We start from the raw sequence: 26,009 nt of genomic DNA on the forward strand, positions 1-26,009 counted from the left end.
GATCCGGGAGGGGGTGAGGGCTCCAGCTGGGGGTGGGGGCTCTGGGAGAGAGTTAAGGTGCAGAAGGCGGTTCCGACCCAGGGCCGGGTAGGAATTTGGGGTGCAGGCTCGAGCCGGGCGGCACTTACCTCAAGTGGCTCCCAGACGACGGCGCAGCAGGGCTAAGGCAGGCTCCTTGCCTGCCCTGGCTCCGCACTGCTCCCGGAAGCGGCCGCTATGTCCAGCCCCTCAGCGGAGGCGCCACCCCCACAGCTCCCATTGGCCCCGCTTCCTGGCCAATGGGAGCTGCGGAACCGGCACTGGAGGCGGGGGCAACATGCGGAGCTTCCCCGATCACCCCTGCGCCTAGCACCCGCAGGGACACGCCAGCCGTTTCCGGGTGCTGCACAGAGCCAGCTAGACTTCTGACGGGCTGGCAACCCTCGCTTCCCCCCCGCAGCGGGGTGAGCCGGCGCTTGTGGCTACAGCCCCACGGGGGAGCGGGGGGCGACGAGGCTCGGGGCTTCCGGCCCACGGAGTGGAGACTTGCCGCAAGCCTGATTAAATTAAGCAGAGGGCCGGATTCGGCCTTCAGGCTGTAGTTTCCCCACCCCTGCCCGAAGTCCTACAGTAACAAACACTAAGAATACTGATTTTGAAACGGAGGCTTCTAAATCCCCTAGGCCAGTCTGCCACTGTAGCCTGGGCACCTCAGCATTTGGGGCAGTTTGCTGGGCGGCGGGGGTTGGGGGGGGCCCACGTCCCGCAGGGGCAATCCAAGCACGTATCACCATTTTACATTCGTATTCTGTTCCAGTCGCGCCGGGCGCTGCCCAGGCCCCGGCCAAGCGCCGGGCCCCCCTCGCGCCGGGCGCTGCCCGGGCCCCGGCCAAGCGCCAGGCCCCCCTCGCCCCGGGCCCCCCTCGCCCCGGGCGCTGCCCAGGCCCCGGCCGCCAGTGCTCCGCAGTGAGAGACCGGCCATGCCCTGCAGAGCCCACACGTTAAACAGACAAGACAAAGAGCGGGAGGGAACCAGAGGCACTGACAGGAGAAGCTACATGCCCAAGGTCACCCAGCAGGACAGTGGCAGAGCCAGGGACAGACCCCAGGCTCCCAGATCGCCCCTATCCTTGCGCTAACCCACCAGACCCCAGTCCCCTCCCAGAGCCAGGGACAGAGCCCACGGTCCGTATTTTTACGCCAGGCTCCTAATTAACCGATGGAGCCGCAAGCCAGGGGCGCTGGGGGATTCTCTGGTGCGTGGAGGCCTTCAGTGCCAACCCGGCGTCTCGGCTCTAGCTCGACCACCCGCTACGGGCTGGCAGCGGGAACCGCTGGGCGGGGGTCTCTGCTCTGTAAGTCAGATCGCGATGGTCCCTTCTGGCCGTGTAATCTCGGAACCTGCCATCGGTGCCCGGAGATGCTCATACTTAGCTGCGGGAAGGTTCGACTCCATCTATGAACCCGCCCCCCCCCCCCCCCCCCCCGGCCCACAGCTACGACCCACCCCCACTCATCGCCCCTTCGGAGCCTCAAGATCCATGAAACCGCCACCCCCCTGGCTCTGAAGACCCAGGACCCCCCCCCCCCCACCCCGTCCAATACTTCCCCACGGCCCCACAGAGCCATGCTTCCTAAGCTACAAGTAACTCCGTCACTAACTCCCCCGCCTCCTGCCGCCCCCCCCCCCACCGCCAGGGCCGCCCGCAGACCCGCCGCCCGCCCGCCCGCTCAGGCGTGGAGCTTCTGGTGGGCCCGGAGGTGAGTCCGAGCCCGGAAGCTCTTCCCGCACTGGGCGCAGGGGTAGGGGCGCTCCCCGGTGTGGATCCGCAGGTGCTGCCGGAGGTTGGAGATGACGGTGAAGCCTTTGCCGCAGCGGGGGCAGGGGAAGGGCCGCTCCCCGGTGTGGGAGCGCTGGTGGATGAGGAGGTGGGTGCTGACGGCGAAGGCCTTGCCGCACTGGCCGCACCGGTAGGGCTTCTCGCCGCGGTGGGTCCGCTGGTGCTGGGCCAGGTTGGAGGCGCGGCCGAAGGCCCGGCCGCACTGGCCGCAGCGGTGGGGCTTCTCGCCGGCGTGGGCCCGCTGGTGCCGCGTCAGGTTGGAGCGCAGGCCGAAGCGGCGCCCGCACTGCCCGCACTGGTGGGGCTGCTCCCCGGTATGGCTGCGGCGGTGCTGGGCCAGCTTGGCGGCCTCGGCGAAGCCGGCCCCGCACTCGCCGCAGCGGTAGGGCCGCTCCTCCGTGTGCCCACGCAGGTGCACCAGCAGGTGGGAGCTGACGCCGTAGGCCTTGCCGCAGACGCCGCAGCGGTAGGGGCGCTCCTCCGCGTGCCGGCGGCGGTGCCGGGCCAGCTGGGAGCGGGCGGCGAAGGTCTGGCCGCAGTCGGCGCAGGCGTGGGGCTCGCCGGGCGCGGGGCAGGACCGGCGGTGCTGAGCCAGCCGGCGGGCGTGGCGGAAGGCCCGCCCGCAGTCGGCACACCGATGCGACGCCGCACCGCCGTGAGTCTCCTGGTGACGCCGGAGATTGGCCTTCTGGCTGAAGCCGCGGCCGCACTGGGCACACCGGTGGGGCCGCTCGCCCGTGTGGGTCAGCAGGTGCTTCGCCAGGTTCGACCGCTCGCAGAACCCTTTGCCGCACTGCGGGCACCGGTGCGGCTTCTCGGCCAGGTGACTCTTGCCGTGCTGGGCCAGGGCCGAGGCGGTCCCGTAGGCCTTGCCGCAGTCAGCGCAGCGGTGTGGCCTGTCGGCCAGGTGGGCCTGGCGGTGCCGGTTGAGGGTGGAGCTCTGGCCGAAGGACTTGCCACAATCCGGGCACCCATAGGGGCGCTCGCCCGTGTGGGTGCGTTGGTGCTTGACGCAGGACGAGCTGCGGGAGAAGGCTTTGCCGCATTCCCCGCAGCGGTACGGGCGCTCCCGGCAAGCAGGAGCGGAGGGAGTTACCGGCCTGGTGGCTTCATCCTCCTCGGCCTTGGAGATAGGGAAAGGCCTCAGGGTCAAGGGTTCCCCTAGGGCTTTCATGTCAACGTCCCCGTTGAGAGGCTCCATCTTGGCCATGGTCATCCATGCTGAATGTCCCTCTTGGCTCGTCACGTCAACGTCCCCATTGGGTGGCACCATCCTGGTGTCTTCAGCCTCCTCCTCAGTCCTAGGGACAGGCAATGAATCGGAGGCCACACGTCCCAGCTGGCCCAAACGAGGAACATCCATGTTTGGCGGCATCGTCTTGGCCATAGTCATCCACGGTGAATGTCCCCCTTCTGCCTTCACGGCAACATCCCTGTTGAGAGGCTCCACCTTGGCAGCCTCTTCCTCCTCCTCAACCTTAGGGACAGTCAGTGAGACGGAGGCTGGACATGCCCATTGGCCCTTCCCAGGAATGTCCATCCTGGGAGTCAACATGTTGGCCACGGTCTTCCATACTGCATGCCCCTTGGTGGTCTCCACAACATCCCCACTGAGATACGCCATCTTGGCGACTTCCTCCTCCTCCGCCTTGGGGCCGGCCAATGACACGGAGGTCAGGCCCCCCTCTTGGGCCTTGCCAGAAACGTGCCCGATTGGTGGCGCCATCTTGGCAGCTCTGTTGTCCTCCTCCGGCTGACGTCTGGGCCCAGGACCTGAGGAACAAGCAAGGGGGTGCTGAGTACAAGGGCCGCCAGAGAACGCCGGCCACGCACGGACACTGTCATGGGAGCTTCCTGCTCCTCAGCCCGTTCCCCAGAGGGGGGTGACAGAAGGAGAGAGACATTGCACTGGGGATGGTTCCGCTCACGCTCCCTGGCGACCCAAGACACACGCGGGGCTCTGTCTGGAGAGAGGTGGTACAAACTGGGGACCGCGTGCCTTAGAGAGGAGACGGAAAAGAAGGCATGATACTCCTTTGTCCATCCATCTTCCTACCCATCCGTCCATCCAGGTACGTGCCCATCTCACCTAGCCCCATACACACCTCTGTATCCCCATCCATCCCCCCATCTATCCATCCATCCACGTACGTGCCCATCTCACCTAGCCCCATACACACTTCTCTATCCCCATCCATCTATCCATCCATCCCCACACGCTCGCTCGCTCTCCCCACATATACTCCTCTCTCTATCCCCACAAACCTTTTCATCTATCTGTTCACAGACATGCACCCCTCGCTCTATCCATCCCCCCCACCCACGACTCTATGTAGCTATCCCATCCATCCCCACACCCCCCCTCTCTCTCTATCCCCCCCACACACACACCTATCTATGCCCATACACTGATCGATCCATCCATCACCCCAATACGCCCCCCTTTCTCTTTGTCTATCCATCCCCACCCCTCTCAATATACACACACCCATACACCATTTATCTGTCTATACTAATTCCTCTACCTACCAACCCCGATGGGTTCTTCTTCTCAGCCCCCCAACCCTGGCACCTCCCCACTTGGCTCATAGGTCCCTTCCCTGCCATCCTTCCCCCAGCACGGGGGGCTCCGTACTCCAACAACCCCACACCCTGCCGGGATTCAGGGTTGCAGGATGGGTAGAGGGCGGGGATGGGGGGATGCGGACGGGAGTCCGGGGATGGGTGCAGGGGGACGGCGGGGATGGGAGGATGCGGACAGGGGGTGCAGGGGAGGGATGGGAACAGGGGTCCGGGGATGGGGTGCAGGGGGACAGCGGGGATGGGGGGTTGCGGACTGGGGTGAAGGGGCGGGGAGGGAACGGGGGTCTGGGGATGGTGTGCAGGGGGACGGTGAGGATGGGGGGATGCGGACGGGGGTCCGGGGATGGGGTGCAGGGGGACGGCGGGGATGGGGGGTTGCAGACCCGGGGTGCAGGGGAGAGGTGGGGTGGGAACGGGGCTGGGGTGCAGGGGGACGGTGGGGATGGGAGGATGCAGACGCGGGATGCAGGGGAGGGATGGGAACAGGGGTCTGGGGATGGGGTGCAGGGGGACGGCGGGGATGGGGGGTTGCGGACCTGGGGTGCAGGGGAGGGGAGGGGTGGGGTGGGAACGGGGCTGGGGTGCAGGGGGACGGCGGGGATGGGGGGATGCAGACGCGGGGTGCAGGGGAGGGATGGGAACAGGGGTCCGGGGATGGGGTGCAGGGGGATGGTGGGGATGGGGGGTTGCGGACCCGGGGTGCAGGGGAGGGGTGGGGTGGGAACGGGGCTGGGGTGCAGGGGGACGGCGGGGATGCAGACGCGGGGTGCAGGGAGGGATGGGAACAGGGGTCCAGGGATGGGGTGCAGGGGGACGGCAGGGGTGGGGATGGGGGGTTGCGGACCCGGGGTGCAGGGGAGGGGAGGGGTGGGGTGGGAACGGGGCTGGGGTGCAGGGGGACGGCGGGGATGGGGGGATGCAGACGCGGGGTGCAGGGAGGGATGGGAACAGGGGTCCGGGGATGGGGTGCAGGGGGACGGCGGGGATGGGGGGTTGCAGACCTGGGGTGCAGGGGAGGGGTGGGGTGGGAACGGGGGTGGGGTGCAGGGGGATGGCGGGGATGGGGGGATGCAGACGCGGGGTGCAGGGGAGGGATGGGAACAGGGGTCCGGGGATGGGGTGCAGGGGGACGGCGGGGATGGGGGGTTGCGGACCCGGGGTGCAGGGGAGGGGTGGGGTGGGAAGGGAACGGGGCTGGGGTGCAGGGGGACGGCAGGGATGGGGGGATGCAGATGCGGGGTGCAGGGGAGGGATGGGAACAGGGGTCTGGGGATGGGGTGCAGAGGGACAGCGGGGATGGGGGGTTGCGGACCCGGGGTGCAGGGGAGGGATAGGAACAGGGGTCCGGGGATGGGGTGCAGGGGGACGGCAGGGGGTTGCAGACCCGGGGTGCAGGGGTGGGGTGGGAACGGAGCTGGGGTGCAGGGGGACGGCGGGGATGGGGGGATGCAGACACGGGGTGCAGGGGAGGGATGGGAACAGGGGTCCGGGGATGGGGTGCAGGGGGATGGCGGGGGTGGGGATGGGGGGTTGCGGATCCGGGGTGCAGGGGAGGGGTGGGGCGGGAAGGGAACGGGGCTGGGGTGCAGGGGGACGGCGGGGATGGGGGGATGCAGACGCGGGGTGCCGGGGAGGGATGGGAACAGGGGTCCGGGGATGGGGTGCAGGGGGACGGCGGGGGGTTGCGGACCCGGGGTGCAGGGGTGGGGTGGGAACAGAGCTGGGGTGCAGGGGGACGGCGGGGATGGGGGGATGCAGACGCGGGGTGCAGGGGAGGGATGGGAACAGGGGTCTGGGGATGGGGTGCAGGGGGACGGCGGGGATGGGGGGTTGCGGACCCAGGGTGCAGGGGAGGGATGGGAACAGGGGTCCGGGGATGGGGTGCAGGGGGACAGCGGGGGGTTGCGGACCCGGGGTGCAGGGGTGGGGTGGGAACAGAGCTGGGGTGCAGGGGGACGGCGGGGGCTCACCCCGGCACCCACCGGCCCTGGGTGCCCCGTCTCCGGCCGGGCGGGTGGCAGCCGGCTCCGTGCGCGGGGGTCCCGGCTCCATGCAGCGACCCCCCTCCGCCGCTGTGGTGGGGGGGTGGCAGGAAGCAGCAGGTAAAGACCGGCCCTGTTCCCCCCCCCTCTCGCAAAGCACCATGGGGAGTGTAGTTTCCCAGGCACGTGAAGTGATTGTGGGCGGGGCTGTCCCAGGGCTTGCGTCAATGGGACCCAGGAGTCCTGGCTCCCAGCCCCGCCCCCCCGTTCTAACCCACTAGACCCCACGCCCCTCCCAGGGTCGGAGACAGAACCCAGGAGTCCTGGCTCCCCTGTGTTTTCAGCCTTTCCCAGCACAGCCGCGCCGGGCACCCCATTGCTGCGAGCTTCCCTGCAGCAGTGCCCCAGGCCCAGCTCGGGCTTTCCTCTCCCCGGGTCTATGTAGCCCGGTATCCCGCCGCCCCCCTGTTGCCAGAATCAGCCCCACCGCCCTCGCTCCCAGCTGTCGGTACAAGAGGCTGCCGAGAAAACTGCAAAGTGCCCCCTGGTGATCAGTCAGGGAAGAACCTCCCCGCTGGGGAGAATTTATTCCCAACCCCCATATTCCAAGCTTGGTTTAGGCCCAGAATTTCCCTGGGTGAAGCCTTGGCTGGTTTTCTAATCCTGACCATTACAAATGTGGCTGTTCTGGCTGCCTATATGAAATCCCCAGCCCTTCTGGGACTCTTGCTACACCCATCATAGGGAGGTGAGTTCCGCAGGTTAACCACCTGCTCAGCTTCCCCTGGAATCTTCTGCTCAGGTAACACACACAGTCCTGCTTCCGTCGAGCAGAGGGCAGTCCTGCTCACGCACTCTCTTTTTCACACGCACACACTCTGCAGGATATATACAGTGTGTCTTCTCCAAAAATAACCCCCCCCCCCCACTTTGTATCCATTTAAATTTTTACAGTTGGGGGAAATTATGGAAGAGATTGGGGCCGGAGGGTCAGAGAATAACAATTCACTGACAGGAGCGGGTGAGATTCAAAAAGTTAAAGCTTTATGACCATGACTCTGCAAACTGTCACCGTCGCGTGTGTCAAAATCTCCAGAAATCAAACGCTCATTAGTTCTCTGGCCGCGTTTTCCTTACGTTGCCTCGCTGCTCATTTTGATTCTCGCTGGAAGCGGTTTGGGGCGCTGGGTGGAGACAGTGAAATCGACATGTAGCGCTAAAAACCAAATCCTTGCACAGTCTAGCCCGACGGCCTCCACGGTCTCATCACACAGATACACCAGCTGACAGGTTTCAGAGGAGCAGCCGTGTTAGTCTGTATCCGCAAAAAGAAAAGGAGGACTTGTGGCACCTTAGAGACTAACCAATTTATTTGAGCATGAGCTTTCGTGAAATCTCCCACTGTCTTTTCCACTGCAGGCAGCCGATGAGGTGAGCTGTAGCTCCGGAAAGCTTCTGCTCTAATAAATCTGTTCGTCTCTAAGGTGCCACGAGTCCTCCTTTTCGTTGGAGTCTGTTTTTGAAGTTTTTGTGGTGAAGAATTGCCACTTTTAGGTCTGTAATCGAGCGACCAGAGAGATGGAAGTGGTCTCCAACTGGTTTTTGAATGTTATAATTCTTGATGTCTGATTTGCGTCCATTTATTCTTTTACGTAGAGACTGTCCGGTTTGGCCAATGTACATGGCAGAGGGGCGTTGCTGGCACATGATGGCATATATCACATTGGTGGATGTGCAGGTGAACGAGCCTCTGATATTGTGGCTGATGTTATTAGGCCCTGTGATGGTGTCCACTGAATAGATATGTGGACACAGTTGGCAACGGGCTTTGTTGCAAGGATAGGTTCCTGGGTTAGTGGTTCTGATGAGTATTTGCTTCAGGTTGGGGGGCTGTCTGTAAGCAAGGACTGGCCTGTCTCCCAAGGTCTGTGAGAGTGATGGGTCGTCCTTCAGGATAGGTGGTAGATCCTTGATGATGCGTTGGAGAGGTTTGAGTTGGGGGCTGAAGGTGACCGCTAGTGGCGTTCTGTTATTTTCTTTGTTAGGCCTGTCCTGTAGTAGGTGACTTCTGGGTACTCTTCTGGCTCTGTCAATCTGTTTCTTCAGGGGACACCATCACAGGGCCTAATCCCATCAGCCACACTGTCAGAGGCTCGTTCACCTGCACATCCACCAATGGGATCTATGCCATCATGTGCCAGCAATGCCCCTCTGCCATGTACATTGGCCAAACCGGACAGTCTCTACGTAAAAGAATAAATGGACACAAATCAGATGTCAAGAATTATAACATTCAAAAACCAGTCGGAGAACACTTCCATCTCTCTGGTCACTCGATTACAGACCTAAAAGTGGCAATTCTTCGACAAAAGAACTTCAAAAACAGACTCCAACGAGAGACTGCTGAGTTGGAATTAATTTGCAAACTGGATACAATGAACTTAGGCTTGAATAGAGACTGGGAGTGGATGGCTCATTACACAAAGTAAAACTATTTTCCCATGTTTATTTCCCCCCCTGCTGTTCTTGTCAAGTGCTGGAAATGGCCCACCTTGATTATCACTACAAAAGGTGTTGTCCCCCCACCCCCTTACGCTCTCCTGCTGGGAATAGCTCACCTTTCCTGATCACTCTGGTTACCGTGTGTATGGTAACAGCCATTGTTTCATGTTCTCTGTGTATATAAATCTCCCCACTCTATTTTCCACTGAATGCATCCGATGAAGTGAGCTGTAGCTCACAAAAGCTTATGCTCTAATAAATTTGTTAGTCTCTATGGTGCCACAAGTCCCCCTGTTCTTTTTATAGACGTACCATTGATATTTTTAAGCACACATGCTTTTTATAATCCTAATCTCTCCCCACACACACACACACAAATAACTCACCTTTCGCACACAGACACAGTGTATTTTTAATCACACATCTGCACACTTCATAGGGCGATTCTCACGCAGGCCTGGATGCGTCTAGCTATTGCGGGCGGGCGGGGGGGGTCGCCTGTCCATTTATCATGGCCCACTGCGTCTGGGCGCCTTCCGGGTAAAACCAGTCCCACTAGCAAAGCACCTGGCCGATTTCACACTGTCTCTGACACGTCCAAGTTTTGGGGGTGAAAGCTCTGCTCGCAGCACGCTTTGTGCGGGGCTTGGGGGGTTGCTTGATTTATTTGCTTAGCGAGACAAGGTGGGTGAAGGAATCTCTTTTATTGGACCAGCTTCCACTGGGGAGAGAGACCAGCTTTCGAGCTGACACCGAGCTCGAGGGTTATTTGCTTGGGGTTAGGTTCAGGGAGCTTTTGAATATAGGGGCCATCAAGGTTGATGTCATCTTCCTGTGTGGGAGAGAGAGCCAGAGACCACCACACTGCCCCCTACTGGTGGAGAATCCCAGCCGTGTCTGTGTGCACCTTACAGGTGAATCCTGCCCCCTTGCCCTCAAGGGGAGCTTTGCCCTAGATCTCTGGGCACAGATACACACTAACACACTCCAACGTTCTGGACGTTTCTCTTAGAAAACTTTTACCAAACACCTCCCCTCTACCAACAAACAAACCAGAGTCCTCCGTCGACACCCACAGGCTGGTTACATTCCTAGAACCCAGGGCAAAGTCATTTACAAGACACTGCTCGTTCACAGAGCTAAAAGGGAGACAGTTACTAGGCGACAAATGCTACCAGGACATGAAACACACACATGAAACACAGTCATTTCCAGCAGCTTAACCACACTTCTTCACGTGCTACGCGTGGCGGGTTATACGCTTTACTGGGGAGAGTAGTGAGTGTTTAGCCCTGAGTCTATAGCGAATAAGTGCAAGAGACACTAGACTGTAAGGAGACAGACAAGCAGGCAGGTAGAAGGGTTTGTGTGGGGCTGGATAGGTAGAAACACCACAATCTAATGAGATAGATACTGAGAAAGTCAGACAGAGCGTACAGATAGACAAAGAGACCAGAATCTCATGAGACAGACAGACACAGGGTGTATTACTGATAGAGGGAGAGCATTCATGTAGCAATTGTAACCCATGGCTCACTGTCAGAGCAGCTGTAAAATGTCCAGATCAGGCGGGCGGCGCTGAAAGCCCAACTCAGAATCTCGTTGCCCCAGGGCAACGTCGGCAAACGAGTGGTCACTGAGCACCCACCTCCTCGAGGCAGGACAGCGTGCCCTGGGCAGCAGTTTTGGCCCCTGGGAACGGAGAATCTCCTCGCCGGTCGCACACTTCCAAGCTACATTGATCTGGGTTTTCTTTTCTAAAACCCAGCTTTGTTTTTGTTGATGCCCTTTCCATAACGGGCAAAAACCCCGTCAGCGTTGCTGCAAATCCGCCATGTTCTCCTTTGAGGTTTTACAACACTGGCCTCCGGCGGGCAACTTCCATTACAGGGGCTCTGGCCCTTCAAGGCGCAGTACCCCTCCTGGCCACCAGTAGTGCTAGAATGGCCCCACCCTTGGGAGCTGCAATACACGTGGGTGGGAGAAGGAGATCGGTCTCGGCAGAGCAGGGCTGTGGGTAGCGGAGAGAAAGCCTAGAGCAGGAAATATAGGGCTCAATTGGAGGTCATTCGATTGAGCCCCACAGAGGTAGAGAACTAGACTGATTTTGATGGTCCAGCTGGCTTCCTTTACCCCCAGCACATGCTTCAGGGCCAGGCTGGCCTCCAGTGATTTTCGGGAGGGGATGAAATTCTGCTTCCTTTTCGCATTAGACAGCACAAATTCCCATTGACCAGTTTATTGGCTGGAGGAAATTGGCCAATTTAGGTCGACCTGGCGTGGGGACGACATGAAAGGTCGTTCTCCCCAGACACTATCCATAACAGGGCATCATTCTCCTTGGCCCATCTCCTCATGGGAGAGCTAGAGAGAAAAGCTGGGGGAAAGCTTAGCTCCATTTTCTTTGCTCTAACGATGCAAAAGCTGGAATCTCGACTGTTCTCCTCCAAACGTCTCGCCAACATTTGAAATGTCCACAAACAACTTGCAACATTTCGATCTTTTCCCATCAAAATGTCAAATGTGGTTGATTGCAATGTTCCCCCCACACACACACACAAATTCAGACTCTCAGAACATCTCAAAAGTTCACAATTCTCATCCACCTTCCAAACGTCGATCTTCTCGATGAGAATTTTGAATGTCATTGATTTTTTTCCCCCACACTCCATGGAAAACTGTCGTGAAATTTTTCATCAATTTCAAATTCCAAGAAAATATTTTCGACATTTCAAATTTTGATCTATATTTTCCATCCAGATCTCATTGTAACATTTTCAGCCGAAAATGAATTGACACATTTCCCATCAGTCCTTCGTATGCCAATAATAATGGTCCAAAAGGTCCAATTTCAGTAAAAATGTTCAACATTTCTACAAAAAAAAATTTCATCCATGTTTTGAATTTCAAAATTTCTCATCAGAACTTTTAATCGTATTGAAATTTTGGCTCAAAAATTTGAATCGCACCAGGTCTCATCTACAAGTCAAATTTCAGTGAAAACCTTCACCAGCACTTCAAATTCACACAAAAAACTTTCCCTGCCATTACAAATTTCCGTTGTCCATCAGAATTTCAAATGTCGTTGAAATATTTTCGTCACAATTAAAATTCCAGTGCATTTTTCATCGATTTCAAAATTTAAAACCATTTCAAACTGGGACATTTTTCATCAAAATTTCATCACTCTGAAATTTTTTCACCACAGTTTGAATCCCAACATTCTCATTGATGCCTCTCACGAAAGCTTAGGCTCAAATAAATTCGTAAGTCTCTAAGGTGCCACAAGTCCTCCTGCTCTTTTTGCGGATACAGACTAACAGGGCTGCTGCTCTGAAATCAAACATCGATGAGAAGGTGCATCAAGATGTCAAGTTTCAGTGAAAACTTTTCAGCCACATTTCAAATTTTTTTTTTTGCTATTTTCCATCTCAATTTTGAGCACCGACAAAATTCCTCCTCAAAATATCACAAGCATTTCAACCCCAAAATTCCAGTGACACAGCTCATTTGCATATTTTCCATCAGAATTTTGAATCTCATTGAAATTTGCCCCCTACAAAAATGAAAATTCCCATGGCATTTTTCATCAATTTCAAATTTCACCTCATTTGCACTGACATTTCAATTTTGATATTTTCTCCCACGACAGCAAATCTCATTGACATTTTTCCCCAGTCCCACTTTGAAATGCCAGTGAAGTTTTGCATCAGTCTCCAATTTTAACAAAACAGTTTCTGTCGACCCTTTGAATGTTGATATTTGCCAGCAGAATTCTGAATCTCTCTGAAATATTTTCTATCCGCATTTCTCAATGCACGTCAATGGTTGTAAAACTTCATATCCCAGTAAAACCAGCTGTATTTCAACGAAAGTTTTCAACCAAAAAAAAAAAAAGTGTATTATAATTTCATATTTCACTGGGGTCGGGGAGTGGAACAAATGTGGGAGGTGTGGAATTCCATCCCATTTCCCTAACAGCCCCCGAAACGGACTCAAGTATTTTAAAGCAGAAATACAACCCTGATCTCTTCCGAGGGGAATACATTTGTTCTGACGTCATCTCTATGCACCAAATGGGTCATAAATTAATTATATTTATTATCCGGATGGTGGTAGCAACTCTGAGCACCAGCCATGGCCTAACACCTCTACCCTGCTTGCTGTTAAAGGGACCCGATCCTTGATTTTAATATCCGGTCCTCCCCATGGCATCTCTGCCCAGTCCAGAGCAGTAGAAATGTCAGATTTCATGGGTCCTCTTCCATAGCTGGCAGAATCACACAATGTGGGACCCAGGACCAGCTGCCCCAGAGCAGAGCAGTGGGCCCATCTACCCTGGTATCCCACCTCTATCAGTGACCGTCCCAGCTGCTTCAGAGAAAGGCAGATCAACCCTCTCTCCCCCAGAGCGGACAATCCTGGAATAACTTGCCCCCAGGGAAAGGAAGATCCCACTCAAGCCCCAAGAGTTCGGACCCCAGACTAGTGTGGATTTCATTTCCCTTCCCTCCCCTCCGACTATTGCTTATTTCTGGGTGAATAATGGAGAATTCGGTTCACTGGCAGGTCTGAAAAATTGGAGGGGAAAAAAAAGCAGGTTTTGTGATCAAAATTGAACGTTTATGAAATTTTCAGCAAATCAAAAGTTGAAAAAAATCCTATCTGGGGTCAAAGAAAATGTTTTGTTTTGATTCTGAGCCTTGTTTGGTTTTTTTCACGCCTTTGAGTCGTTACTTCAATCAAACCCAGGGAGATTTTGAAACACACCGCCCTTTTCAATCAGAGCTGTGAAGCATTTTCACTTTTGGGGGGATTGATTTTAGGGTTTTTTCCAACCGAAACCATCTTCTGAAACTGACAAGAAACTGCAAAAGGTTTCACGGAATCGGTCCGTTTCACCCCCCCCAAAAAACTTTTGGCCGAAAAACGTCTCCCAGCTCTAGTTGTTCCAAAACCCCCATTGACGGTCACAACTTCGAACGCCCGCATTAACCGCAGCGATGTTCAATCCTTATTTTATTTTAATTCTCGGCTCTGCTGTTCTGTAGTTGCAGGTTAAGCAGAGACTGGGGTGAAAACAATCCCTGGATCAGCTCTCAGATCCCAGCCATTGCAGGTCGGGGGAAGGTTCCCAGCTGAGTTCCTCCCAGGCCAGGAGACGAAATACACGTGTAAGCGAGTGGCCTGCATGGGAAAGGATTGGGGGATGAGATCTCAAAGACCTTCACCAAGGATGTTGGTATATGTAGCCCCATTTTACAGATGGAGAGACTGAAGCACAGAGCGGTGACATGATCTGACCCAAGGTCACCGGCAGAGCCGGGGATAGAACCCAGGAGTCCTGGCTCCCAGCCCCCTCTGCTCTAACCACTAGACCCCACTCCCCTCCCAGAGCTGGGGAGAGACCCCCGGAGTCCTGGCTGCCAGTGCACTACCCATTAGGCCACACTGCCTCCCACGATTGACTTGAGGCCTGGAAAGGCTCCCATGCAGACGAAGAGACTTCAGCTGACTGGAGGGGTGACGTGATCCCAACCTATAAGCACCTAAATGAGGAGGTTTGTGAGAACAGAGGGCTCTTGGAGCGAGCAGACAAAGGCCAAATGGGAGAGGAGCCAAGATAAATTCAAAGTGGATAGAAGAGGAAGTATTTTGTCTCTGGGGGAGTTGGGTAACAGCCACATGGGGCTGACTCACCCAGCACTGAGATGCAGCCACCTCTGAGGCGGGGCAGCTGAGGAACAGCCGCAAAGCGACACCACCCGGGGACGGCTCACAGTCCCCCATAATGAAATCGGATCCCCCAAACAGATCCCAACATGATCTAAGTCACGTCCGTTTATTATATCTCAGCCCAATCCCCTGCAAAACCTGCCACCGCCCCCAGATCCCAGCACGAACCTCCTGCAAAACCAGCCCTTCTCCCGCCCACCCCCGGATCCCAGCATGAACCCCCTGCAAAACCAGCCCCCCCGGATCCCACCATGACCCCCTGCAAAACCAGCCCCCCCCCCGGATCCCACCATGACCTCCTGCAAAACCAGCCCCCCCCGGATCCCACCATGACCTCCTGCAAAACGAGCATGACCCCCTGCAAAACCAGCCCCCCCAATCCCAGCACGAACCCCCTGCAAAACCAGCCCCCATCCCATGCCCGCCCCCTGCAAAACCAGCCCCCCCAGATCCCAGCATGACCCCCTGCAAAACCAGCCCCCCACCCCATCCCCACCCCCTGCAAAACCAGCCCGCCAGATCCCAGCATGACCCCCGGCAAAACCAGGCTCCCCCAGATCCCAGCATGACCCCCGGCAAAACCAGATCCCCTAGAGCAACCCCTCCCATTGCCAAACCAGATCCCTGCCAAACAGATCCCCAGACCAGCCACCCCCACATCCACCAACCTCCCCATCCTCGCCCCCAGCCTCCTGCCCCAGGGCCCTCAAACCTTCACGCCCCTCCAGCTACCCATACTCCAGCAGGCACCCTCCTCCCTCCTTTGTCTACATCCCCCCCGCCCCCCCCCCAAGCCCAGGTTCTAGCTATGAACTGGCCAGGTGCCCCCGGGGGCCTCACACCCTGTCCCCCACGTGGTTCTGGAGGTGCTGTAGGAGCACAGAACCCCCCTGGGAGCCTTTGCCACATTCCGGCCGCGCCAGAGACATCCCCCCGCCCCGGCGGCTGGCCACAGCCAGGCCGCGGCCCGAGGGCTGGAGCCGTGGCCGAGCCGGAGCCGAGCCGCCGGGAGGAAGGGGGTTGTCTGCCGCGTGGCTCCTCAGGCCGCGCCCGGCCACGTGGTTTCCCTGGCGCAAGAGAACGGCGGAGATCTCGGCACAGCTCTTGCGGCTCTTCTCCCCGGGCCCAGCCGGCTCCCCTCCAGCGTGGGCCTCCCGGTGCTGGGCCAAGGCTGTCGGGTCCGGGAAGCCGCGCCCACACTCCGGGCACCGGAAGGGCTTGGGGTGGGAGGCCAGGTGGCGGGAGAGGCCCACGCCCTCGGCAAAGCTCTGGCCGCAGTCGTGGCACTTGTAGGGTTCGGTGGCCGGGCGCCGGATGAGGCTGGCCATTTCGCCCGAGCCGGGGCGGCCGCCGCTGGCTGAGCCGTCGGGGAAGGGATCTGCCGCCGGCCGGCCTCTTCCACGGACGCCCAGAGCCACGTGGGACGGTTCCGCCACGGGGTGGCCTTTTTCGTGGACCCCAAGCTCCGAGCTGTCACGGACGGGCTCCCCTTCGGCGCGGCTTCCTTCGTGGGCACCGGCAGCCGAGCAGTCGTGGAAGGGCTTGGCCGGGGCGCAGCCCCTCTGGTGGGCCCCCGGAGCCGAGCTCGCCCCGAGCCCCTGCCCGCAGTCCGGGCATCTCAGCTTTTCCCTGATATGGTTCCTCTGGTGCTCGGTGAGGGCGGAGATGTCGCCAAAGCTCTGCCCGCAGTCGGGGCACTTGTAAAGCTTTTCACGCATGTGGGTGATCTGGTGCCGGGTCAGGGCCGCGCTGTCCTTACAGCTCTGCCCACATTCCGGGCAGATGCAAGGGGCATGGAGCTCCCGGTGCTTGGCCAGCGCGGAGCTATCTCCAAAGCTTTCCCCGCAATCGTCGCAGATGCAAGGGGCATGGAGCTCCCGGTGCTTGGCCAGCGCGGAGCTATCTCCAAAGCTTTCCCCGCAATCGTCGCAGATGCAAGGGGCATGGATCTCCCGGTGCTTGGCCAGCGCGGAGCTATCTCCAAAGCTTTCCCCGCAATCGTCGCAGATGCAAGGGGCATGGATCTCCCGGTGCTTGGCCAGCGCGGAGCTATCTCCAAAGCTTTCCCCGCAATCGTCGCAGATGCAAGTCTCCCGGCTCTCCCCGAGCCCCCCGCCTCCCGCCCCGCCGCCATGCCCTTCCTCCTGGTGCCGCCGCAGCCCCTCCTCCTCGGCAAAGCGCTGGCCACATTCGTGGCACACGTGGGGCCGCTCCTCCATGTGGATGCGCTCGTGGGTGATGAGGTTGGAGCTCTGGCTGAAGGCCTTGCCGCACTCCCCGCAGCGGTAGGGCTTCTCGCCGGTGTGGGTGCGGCGGTGCTGGATGAGGTGGGAGCTGCGGACGAAGCTCTTCCCGCACTCGGCGCACTGGTAGGGCTTCTCGCCGGTGTGGATCCGCTGGTGCCGGATCAGGGTGGAGCTCATGCCGAAGCTCTTCCCGCACTCCCCGCACCGGTAGGGCTTCTCGCCCCGGTGGATCCGCATGTGCAGGGTGAGGTTGGAGCTGAGGCTAAAGCTTTGCCCGCACTCGGGGCAGGCGTAGGGCCGCTCCTCGGTGTGGCAACGTTGGTGGCGGGCCAGGGCCGAGCTGAGCCCGAAGGTCTTGTGGCAGGTGGGGCACTTGTAAGGCTCCACCCCCATGTGGAGCCGCTGGTGCTTGACCAGCGTGGCACTGTGCCCGAAGCTCTTCCCGCACTGCAGGCATTCGTAGGGCTTCTCGCCGGTGTGGGTACGCTGGTGCTGGATGAGCTCGGAGCTCTGGATGAAGGTCTTCCCGCACTCGGTGCACCGGAAGGGCTTCTCCCCGGCGTGGATCTTCTGGTGCTTGACCAGGTTGGCGCTCTGGGTGAAGCCCTTGCCGCACTGGGCGCACTTGAAGGGCCGCTCGCCGGTGTGGGTGATCTGGTGCTGGATGAGGTCGGAGCTGCGGTAGAAGCTCTTCTTGCAGTCGCCGCACCGGTAGGGCTTCTCGCCGGTGTGGGAGCGCTGGTGCTTGATGAGGTTGGTGCTCTGGCTGAAGGCCTTGCCGCACTCCCCGCACCGGTAGGGCTTCTCGCCGGTGTGGGTGCGTTGGTGCTGGATGAGGTTGGAGCTCCAGCTGAAGCTCTTCCCGCACTCGGAGCAGCGGTAGGGCTTCTCGCCGGTGTGGGTGCGGAGGTGCTGGACCAGGTGGGAGCTCTGGGTGAAGCTCTTCCCGCACTCGCTGCAGGTGTTGGGGCGCTCGCCCGTGTGGATGCGCTGGTGCCGCACCAGCTTGGACCACTGGGTGAAGCTCTTCCCGCACTCGTTGCAGATGTAGGGCCGCTCGCCCTTGCGCGGCAGCGGGGCAGGGGGCCGGGCGGAGGAGGAGGGGGGCTCGAGGCGGGGCGGGCGGCCCGCTTGGGTCCAGGAAAGGTTCTCCCACGGCCACTTGGGGGCCTGGGGAGGTTTGTCCTCCGGCGACGTCCGCTCTGCTGGGGGAGAGAGGGAGAGAGATGAAAAGAATGTGTCAGGACTCCTGGGTTCCGCCCCTGGATCTGGGACAGGAGTGGGGTCTAGTGCTTAGAGCAGGGGGGCTGGGAGCCAGGACTCCAGGGTTCTCTCCCTGGCTCTGGGACAGGAGTGGGGTCTAGTGCTTAGAGCAGGGGGGCTGGGAGCCAGGACTCCAGGGTTCTCTCCCTGGCTCTGGGACAGGAGTGGGGTCTAGTGCTTAGAGCAGGGGGGCTGGGAGTCTGGACTCCTGGGTTCTCTCCCTGGCTCTGGGACAGGAGTGGGGTCTAGTGCTTAGAGCAGGGGGGCTGGGAGCCAGGACTCCAGGGTTCTCTCCCTGGCTCTGGGACAGGAGTGGGGTCTAGTGCTTAGAGCAGGGGGGCTGGGAGCCAGGACTCCAGGGTTCTCTCCCTGGCTCTGGGACAGGAGTGGGGTCTAGTGCTTAGAGCAGGGGGGCTGGGAGTCTGGACTCCTGGGTTCTCTCCCTGGCTCTGGGACAGGAGTGGGGTCTAGTGCTTAGAGCAGGGGGGCTGGGAGCCAGGACTCCAGGGTTCTCTCCCTGGCTCTGGGACAGGAGTGGGGTCTAGTGCTTAGAGCAGGGGGGCTGGGAGCCAGGACTCCAGGGTTCTCTCCCTGGCTCTGGGACAGGAGTGGGGTCTAGTGCTTAGAGCAGGGGGGCTGGGAGCCAGGACTCCAGGGTTCTCTCCCTGGCTCTGGGACAGGAGTGGGGTCTAGTGCTTAGAGCAGGGGGGCTGGGAGTCTAGACTCCTGGGTTCTCTCCCTGGCTCTGGGACAGGAGTGGGGTCTAGTGCTTAGAGCAGGGGGGCTGGGAGCCAGGACTCCAGGGTTCTCTCCCTGGCTCTGGGACAGGAGTGGGGTCTAGTGCTTAGAGCAGGGGGGCTGGGAGCCAGGACTCCAGGGTTCTCTCCCTGGCTCTGGGACAGGAGTGGGGTCTAGTGCTTAGAGCAGGGGGGCTGGGAGCCAGGACTCCAGGGTTCTCTCCCTGGCTCTGGGACAGGAGTGGGGTCTAGTGCTTAGAGCAGGGGGGCTGGGAGTCTAGACTCCTGGGTTCTCTCCCTGGCTCTGGGACAGGAGTGGGGTCTAGTGCTTAGAGCAGGGGGGCTGGGAGCCAGGACTCCAGGGTTCTCTCCCTGGATCTGGGACAGGAGTGGGGTCTAGTGCTTAGAGCAGGGGGGCTGGGAGCCAGGACTCCAGGGTTCTCTCCCTGGCTCTGGGACAGGAGTGGGGTCTAGTGGTTAGAGCAGGGGGGCTGGGAGCCAGGACTCCAGGGTTCTCTCCCTGGCTCTGGGACAGGAGTGGGGTCTAGTGGTTAGAGCAGGGGGGCTGGGAGTCTGGACTCCAGGGTTCTCTCCCTGGCTCTGGGACAGGAGTGGGGTCTAGTGCTTAGAGCAGGGGGGCTGGGAGTCTGGACTCCAGGGTTCTCTCCCTGGATCTGGGACAGGAGTGGGGTCTAGTGGGCTAGACCAGTGAAAGTTGCACTCCCCCTACAGGTATAGAACCAAGGAGGTCTGACTCCCAATCCCCCTGCTCTAACCCACTAGTCCCCACTCCCCTCCCAGAGCTGGGGAGAGAACCCAGGAGTCCTGGCCCCCAGCCCCCACTCCCCTCCCAGAAAACCAAGGAGCCCAGCCTCAGTTGATTCCTGGACAGTCTCCAAGCCGGTCTCTCCCATTCCTTATGTGTGTGGGTACCTCCTGAGATCTCCCTTTCCTCGGAGCCCTGGAGATCCGGGACGCTCGGCTCTTCCCCTCTCTCCATCCGGGAGGTCACAGCGGGGGAAGAATCGGGATAATCTGCACATGGAGAAAAGAAAAGCAGGTAATTGCACAGGGAGGAGAGAACCCAGGAGTCCTGGCTCCCAGCCCCCCCTGCTCTAACCACAGATCCGCTCCTCCCCGGCCGTGGGCACCTAGAATGACAAGGATGCCTGGGTCAGGACCTGCCCTCATGGGAGGATCCCACCCTTGGAGGGGGAAGCAGGGATGGGGAGTTCCTAGGCAGGGATCAGATTAACCCTTTGCTCGACCATGTAGCTCTTTCCCTGGCTGGATCTCAAAGCACATAACCCAGGTGCAGGAGGGGCCTGTTAATCCTATTTTATAGCCGAGGAAACTAAGGCACGGAGGGCTCATTCGTGTCAGAAACTGAACCCAGGAGTCCCGGCTCCCAGTCCCCCCTGCTCTAACTCACTAGACCCCCCCTCTCCTCCCAGATCCTTGTCCCCACAGGTGTCGCTCCAGATTTACACAGAGGTCACCGAGATCCGAATCCGTCCCGACGCCTGATCCCGGTGAGAAGTGGAGTAGGTTCCCCGCCATCAGCCCCAGGAATCTGCCCTCCCGGCCTGGGTTATTCAGACGAAATTTACAGCCCTTGTCAAGTTTCCATGCAGGTTTCTTTTAATCTTCAAAGCAATTAGAGCGCATTAGCTAATTAATCCTCCCAACAGCCCTGTGAGGTAGGTATTCTTAGCCCTGCCTGACACACCAGGAGCTGAATTAGAACGATGAAGTAATTTGCCCGGGGGTCCACGATGAGTCAGGGGAAGGGTTGAGATTTCGGGCTCCAAAATCCCTGGCTGCAAGCCCAGCTCACCCTGCGTAGAGCCAGGGTCATGGAGATCAGAACCCAGCCATGACTGCATTGGGGTCGTTTGCACGAGGATCGCCCAGATCGGAATCCAGTCCGGACTTCCTTCAACATGGATGCAGCTGCCTCGCTTTAAATCCTCAGCTCGGGAACCTTGGACCAGGTGCTTGGTTTTTATCCCTTTAAAAGCCCGGCAAAAACTTGGCTTTTTTTTTTTTTTGGCCCTTGCGTCTTCAGCAACTTTAAAGCCACCTAAAAGCCTGTGGACTCTTGAGTCAATGACTCTTATGATTTAAATTACAGTAACACCATTCTGCTGGGGGTTGGACGGACCCTGACTGAGATCAGGGGCCCCTGTCGTGCCAGGTGCTGCCCTATGTAAGACCCCACTTTTCTCCCAGAGCTCAACATAAGAACCAGGAGTCCTGGCTCCCAGAGCCCCTGCTCTAACCCAGTGGACCCCACTCCGCTCCCAGAGCTGGGGAGAGAACCCAGGACTCCTGGCTCCCAGCCCCCCCCCAACCCACTAGACCCCACTCCCCTCCCAGAACTGGGGAGAGAACCCAGGAGTCCTGGCTCCCAGCTGCCCCTGCTCTAACCCACTAGACCTCCACTCCCCTCCCAAAGCTGGGGAGAGAACCCAGGAGTCCTGGCTCCCACCCCCTGCGCCCCAGCTAGAAAGATAGGTACGATAAATAGATAGATTTGGGCGAGCGCAGATTTTTCACCCCATCTCTGCCAGTTTCAGGACGGCTCCTTCCCAGACAGTCGTCTACTAATTTGGGGGAGAAAAAGGGGGAAATCCGTTGCTGGTAAGAACGACAACCCCGCAGCCCGGCTCTGCAGTGAGGCTTTGAGCCGCGCCTAAGAGCCTAAATCCCAGAAGATCAGCTGGACAGAACACTGGCCGGCAGCGGGGGGGGCCTGCCGAATGGCGGTTGGTTTCGTGACAATCATTATTTATGATCATCGAAACATCGGGCGGGAAGGGAAGGGCTCTCCTGGCTCCCGTGGTCCGGCGCAATTGAAGCCCATTGCTTCTTGCCCCGTGCTCCGTGGAGCAGGAGAACAATTTATCACAATTTTGTCACCCTCTGTCACGGGCTTGAAAACTGCCCTCGTCTCCCCGTTCGGTCTTCTCTCCTCCAGCCTGAAGAAAGGCCCAACCGCTCCCGGTAGGTCACGGGGTTGGGGTTTTTCCTTGCAACGGCATCACCTTGTTGACTCATATTTCGCCCCGGGGGCCTTTTGTGCAGCAGTCCCTCCTAGGCCATCGTTCCCCGCTTTGTGTCTGGGCAAGGCATGGCTCCTGCCCGAACTTTGCACTTGGCCTTGGTCCTTACTGAATTTCATCCTATTTAAGGGCCAGGCCGGGGACGAGTCTGCCTTCCTGTATAACCCAGGCAGGAGAACTCCCCTGCTATGGAGCCCAGGCCCTTGTGTTTGGTTCAAGCATCTCCCGGGAAGGCAGCCAGTCTGGACTGGAAGGCCTCAAGAGACGGGAAACCCACCCCGGCCCGTAGGAGTTTGTTCCAATGGACAGTCACCCACAGCGTTGAAAACGTGCGGTCTTATTCCCCGTGGGGACTCGTTTGGGTTTTAGCAGCCGCCCACGGACTCGTCAGCCGTCTTTCTCGGCTCAAGAGCTCGTCAGTAGCAAGGAGGGTCTCGGGTCGCCTCGAAGTCTCTCGCTCTCGGAGGCTTTCTCCCGCCCTCGCCTCGTTTTGGGGGTCCTCGACAATTCACCCACGTCCCCTAGGGTGACCAGATGTCCCGATTTTGGGGGCTTTTTCTTATATAGGCACCTGTTACCCCGATATTTTATACTTGCTGTCTGGTCACCCTACTGCCCCCAGGACTGCCCGCGCGATTCTGCCAGCGGCATGGACGCTCTCGTTAATGTGGCCGAGGGTCCAATTTGTATCACGGGGAGCTCGGGTTGAGTGGTGCGGCTGTTATGAACCCCAATCCTTTCCAGAGTCACTGCTTCCCACAATTCAGTTCCCACTCCCCTCCCAGACCTGGGGCAACAACCCAGGCATCCTGGCTCCCAGCCTCTCCGCTCCCCCGCACCAGACCCCACTCCCCACCCAGAGCCAGAACCCAGGAGTCCTGGCTCCCAGCCCCCCCGCTCTAACCACTAGACCCCATTCCAGTCCCAGAGCCTAGGAGAGAACCCAGGAGTCCTGGCTCCCAGCCCCCCCAGCTCTAACCACTAGACCCCATTCCAGTCCCAGAGCCTAGATAGAGAACCCAGGAGTCCTAGCTCCCAGCCCTCCCTGCTCTAACCACTAGGCCCCACTCCCCTCCCAGAGAACCCAGGACTCCTGACTTCTGGTCAGGCAATTTTGTGCGGCCCCTCCGAAGCCACCCCAAATCTGGAACCGTGGACACAAGCCCGGGACAGGGTGCGCCTGGGACAGTCTCACCAGCCTCACAGGGAGCGGGGAAACCAGCTCCCTGCCCGGCGTGTCTCCGTCCACCCACGGACGCCGCTCGCTCTCCCGGCCACCGCGCTAGATGCCGCACCATGGCACAGAAGACATCGGGGTGTATTTTAACACAGATCAACCCCTTCTTCACCTAGGGATTAGCAATGACCCCCCCCCCCTCCGTGGAGCAACGGAAGAGACGGGCAAAGTTTCAATCTGCACATTTCTGGGGGAACTAGCTGACTGGGTTGGGGGTCCCTGCTGGGCTCAGCTGCACTGAGCCCCCACTAATATTGCTCGGGGGGGGGGGGGGCTGGGAGCCAGGACTCCTGGGTTCTATCCTTAGTTCTGAGAGGGGAATGGGGTCTGGGGGTTAGAGCAGGAGGGCTGGAAGCCCGGACTCCTGGGTTCAATCCCCGGTTCTGGGAGGGGAGTGGGGTCTCTAGCACTTAAAGCAGGAAGGGTCTGGGAGGCCTGAACTCCTGGGTTCTTTCCCCAGCTGCGGAAGGGAAGTGGGGGCTAGTGGGTTAGAGCAGGGTGGGCTGGGAGCCAGGACTCCTGGGTTCTCTCCCCAGCTCTGGGAGGGGAGTGGGGACTAGTGGGTTAGAGCGGGGGCTGGGAGCCAGGACTCCTGGGTTCTTTCCCCCACTGTGAGAGAGGAATGGGTTAGAGAAGGCGGGGGGAGCTGGGAGCCCGGACTCCTGGGTTCTCTCTCTTGCGTTGGGAGGGGAGTGGGGACTAGTGGGCTGGGCTGCGTCTCCCTCTCCCTCTGACCCCCCCCCCTCCCCGCTCACCCTCTATTGTTCCCGCTGGCTCCCCCCCGCCGGGCCCCACTCACCGCTCCGGCCGGCGCTGCCCGGGGCGGGGGAGGGCTATGCCCCCAGGCTGCCCGTGCGCAGAGCGGCCCCCATGATCCGGGCTCCCCCCGGGGTGGCCAGGCGCCGGGCCCGGGGCTCAGGGTGACTGGCTGGCGAGCGGAGGAAGGTCCCTTTACGTATCCTGTCCCCAACCCACCCACCCTGTTACGCTACTTCCCGCTCCCGCCTGCTCCCGGAGCCAGACAGGAACACGCTCTATGGTCCTCGCCAGCTGGGCGCCGGGTTCTAGCCCCGCCTCCGCCCGGACTCCTGGGTTCTCTCCCCGGCTCTGCGAGGGGAGTGGGGGCTAGTGGGTTAGACCGGGGGGGGAGGGGCTGGGAGCCAGGACTCCTGGGTTCCCTCCCCAGCTCTGGGAGGGGAGTGGTGGCTAGTGGGATAGAGCTGGGGGGGGGGGGGGTTGGGAGCCTGGACTCCTGGGTTCCCTCCCCAGCTCTGGGAGGGAAGTGGGGGCGAGTGGGTTAGAGCAGGGGGGCTGGGAGCCTGGACTCCCGGGTTCTCTCCCCAGATCTGCGAGGGGAGAGGCATCTAGAGTGTCCACTCACAGCGAATAATTCCTGCTTCCCCACACTCTTGTCTGTCTCCTCTTCTGGTTCAAATTCTCCTGTCGGTTACACATGTGCCACCAATGGGGTTGGCCTGGTGTGCAGGAGAAGGAAGATAGACACATGTGTTTTGGGGGCACATGGTTCTGATTCCTAGATTACCCCCCTAGGCCCCACTCCCCTCCCGGACTCAGGGATAGAACCCAGGAGTCCTGGCTCCCAGCCCTCCCCCCAGATCTAACCACTATACCCCACTCCCTTCACAGAGCCGGGGATAGAACCCAGGAGTCCTGGCTCCCAGCTCCCCCCAGATCTAACCACTAGACCTCACTCCCTTCACAGAGCCGGGGATAGAACCCAGGAGTCCTGGCTCCCAGCTCCCCCAGATCTAACCACTAGACCCCACTCCCTTCGCAGAGCCGGGGATAGAACCCAGGAGTCCTGGCTCCCAGCCCCCACTCTAACTATGAGACCCCAATACCCCCCCCCCCCCCGCCCCAAGTCAGGGATAGAACCCAGGCATCCTGCCTTAAATGCAAGCTGAGCTTGTTAGCCCATCTCCTGGCTGCACCACGTGGGGCATGAATTCAAACACCCCCAAGTGTCAGGAGACTGAAGATAAAAAATGGCGAGGATTGGTGCGGGCGTCTGAAATCGCTCCAGTTACGCAGCGGAGAATTGCAGGGCTCAGGAAACCGCAGCCCAGAATCTGCTGCATAAGGGGATCCTTATTCGGCACTGGTGAGGTCACACCTGGAGTACAGTGTCCACTTTTGGTCCCCCCACTACAGAAGGGATGTGGACAAATTGGAAGGAGTCCAGCGGAGGGCAGCAAGAATGATTAGGGGGCTGGAACACATGAGTTATGAGGCGAGGCTGAGGGAGCTGGGATTGTTTAGTCTGCGGAAGAGAAGAATGAGGGGGGATTTGATAGCTGCTTTCAACTACCTGAAGGGGGGCTCCAAAGAGGATGGATCTAGACTGTTCTCAGTGGTGGCAGATGACAGAACGAGGAGCAATGGTCTCAAGTTGCCGTGGGGGAGGTCTAGGTTGGATATTAGGAAACACTATTTCTCTAGGAGGGTGGTGAAGCACTGGAATGGGTTCCCCAGGGAGGTGGTGGAATCTCCATCCTTGGAGGTTTTTAAGGCCTGGCTTGACAAAGCCCTGGCTGGGATGATTTAGTTGGGGATTGGCCCTGCTTTGAGCAGGGGGTTGGACTGGGTGACCTCCTGAGGTCCCTTCCAACCCTGATCTTCTATGATCCAGAGCTGGGGGCCGGCCAGGGTGTCGTGCTGGGAATGGGGGAGTCTGGGCCTGGGTCGGGCCTGCAGGTCTGTTGCCTCAGGAAATCTCTCACCTTCCCTGCCCCTTGGCTGCTCCGTGGTAGCCAGTTCTGATCTCAGCACTGAAGGTGCTGCCCCTAGCTTGAGGGGCATCTGTCTGGGCTCAAGCTC

At 59.4% G+C, this 26,009-nt stretch overlaps 2 protein-coding genes and 1 long non-coding RNA gene across 6 annotated transcripts; all 3 read right to left on the bottom strand.

The window, feature by feature from the left end:
• Window positions 1-1,686: 1,686 nt before the first annotated feature.
• On the bottom strand, window positions 1,687-6,542 carry LOC125639099 (uncharacterized). Its single transcript, XM_048855618.2, has 2 exons — window positions 6,374-6,542; window positions 1,687-3,593 (listed from the first exon to the last, which is right to left on the bottom strand). Exons 1-2 carry the CDS (start codon window positions 6,453-6,455, stop codon window positions 1,711-1,713), a joined length of 1,965 nt encoding a protein of 654 aa, XP_048711575.2. The 5' UTR covers window positions 6,456-6,542; the 3' UTR covers window positions 1,687-1,710.
• An 865-nt stretch (window positions 6,543-7,407) lies between these two features.
• LOC142072446 (uncharacterized) lies at window positions 7,408-14,814 on the bottom strand. The gene is made up of 2 exons (XR_012668788.1): window positions 9,274-14,814; window positions 7,408-7,700 (listed from the first exon to the last, which is right to left on the bottom strand). It is a non-coding gene; the product is annotated as an uncharacterized LOC142072446 (long non-coding RNA).
• Window positions 14,815-15,414: 600 nt separating this feature from the next.
• On the bottom strand, window positions 15,415-24,130 carry LOC125639096 (uncharacterized). 4 transcript variants are annotated; one of them, XM_048855613.2, is made up of 3 exons: window positions 23,971-24,130; window positions 19,803-19,904; window positions 15,415-18,074 (listed from the first exon to the last, which is right to left on the bottom strand). In XM_048855613.2, the coding sequence occupies exons 2-3, from the start codon at window positions 19,867-19,869 to the stop codon at window positions 15,460-15,462; spliced, it is 2,682 nt and encodes an 893-aa protein (XP_048711570.2). In that variant the 5' UTR covers window positions 19,870-19,904; window positions 23,971-24,130; the 3' UTR covers window positions 15,415-15,459. The 4 variants fall into 4 exon arrangements, with proteins under 4 accessions (XP_048711570.2, XP_048711569.2, XP_074985249.1 ...); XM_048855612.2 differs by lacking the exon at window positions 23,971-24,130 and adding an exon at window positions 20,707-21,149 and having other exon boundaries at window positions 15,415-18,071; XM_075129148.1 differs by lacking the exon at window positions 23,971-24,130 and adding an exon at window positions 20,707-21,148.
• Window positions 24,131-26,009: the final 1,879 nt, after the last annotated feature.

The sequence above is a fragment of the Caretta caretta genome, chromosome 6 (assembly GCF_965140235.1).
Source record: "Caretta caretta isolate rCarCar2 chromosome 6, rCarCar1.hap1, whole genome shotgun sequence".
NCBI classification, from domain to species: Eukaryota; Metazoa; Chordata; order Testudines; family Cheloniidae; genus Caretta; species Caretta caretta.

Excerpts from the sequence above, each read along its gene's own strand:
- LOC125639099 (XM_048855618.2), bottom strand. The coding sequence starts at position 6,455 with ATGGAGCCGGGACCCCCGCGCACGGAGCCGGCTGCCACCCGCCCGGCC. Across the intron at positions 3,594-6,373 it reads CAGGGCCGGTGGGTGCCGGG|GTCCTGGGCCCAGACGTCAG; the intron begins GTGAGCCCCCGC and ends CTTGTTCCTCAG.
- LOC125639096 (XM_075129148.1), bottom strand. The coding sequence starts at position 20,755 with ATGCAGTCATGGCTGGGTTCTGATCTCCATGACCCTGGCTCTACGCAG. Across the intron at positions 19,905-20,706 it reads TGACCCTGGCTCTACGCAGG|ATTATCCCGATTCTTCCCCC; the intron begins GTGAGCTGGGCT and ends CTCCATGTGCAG. Across the intron at positions 18,075-19,802 it reads GGAAAGGGAGATCTCAGGAG|CAGAGCGGACGTCGCCGGAG; the intron begins GTACCCACACAC and ends TCTCTCCCCCAG.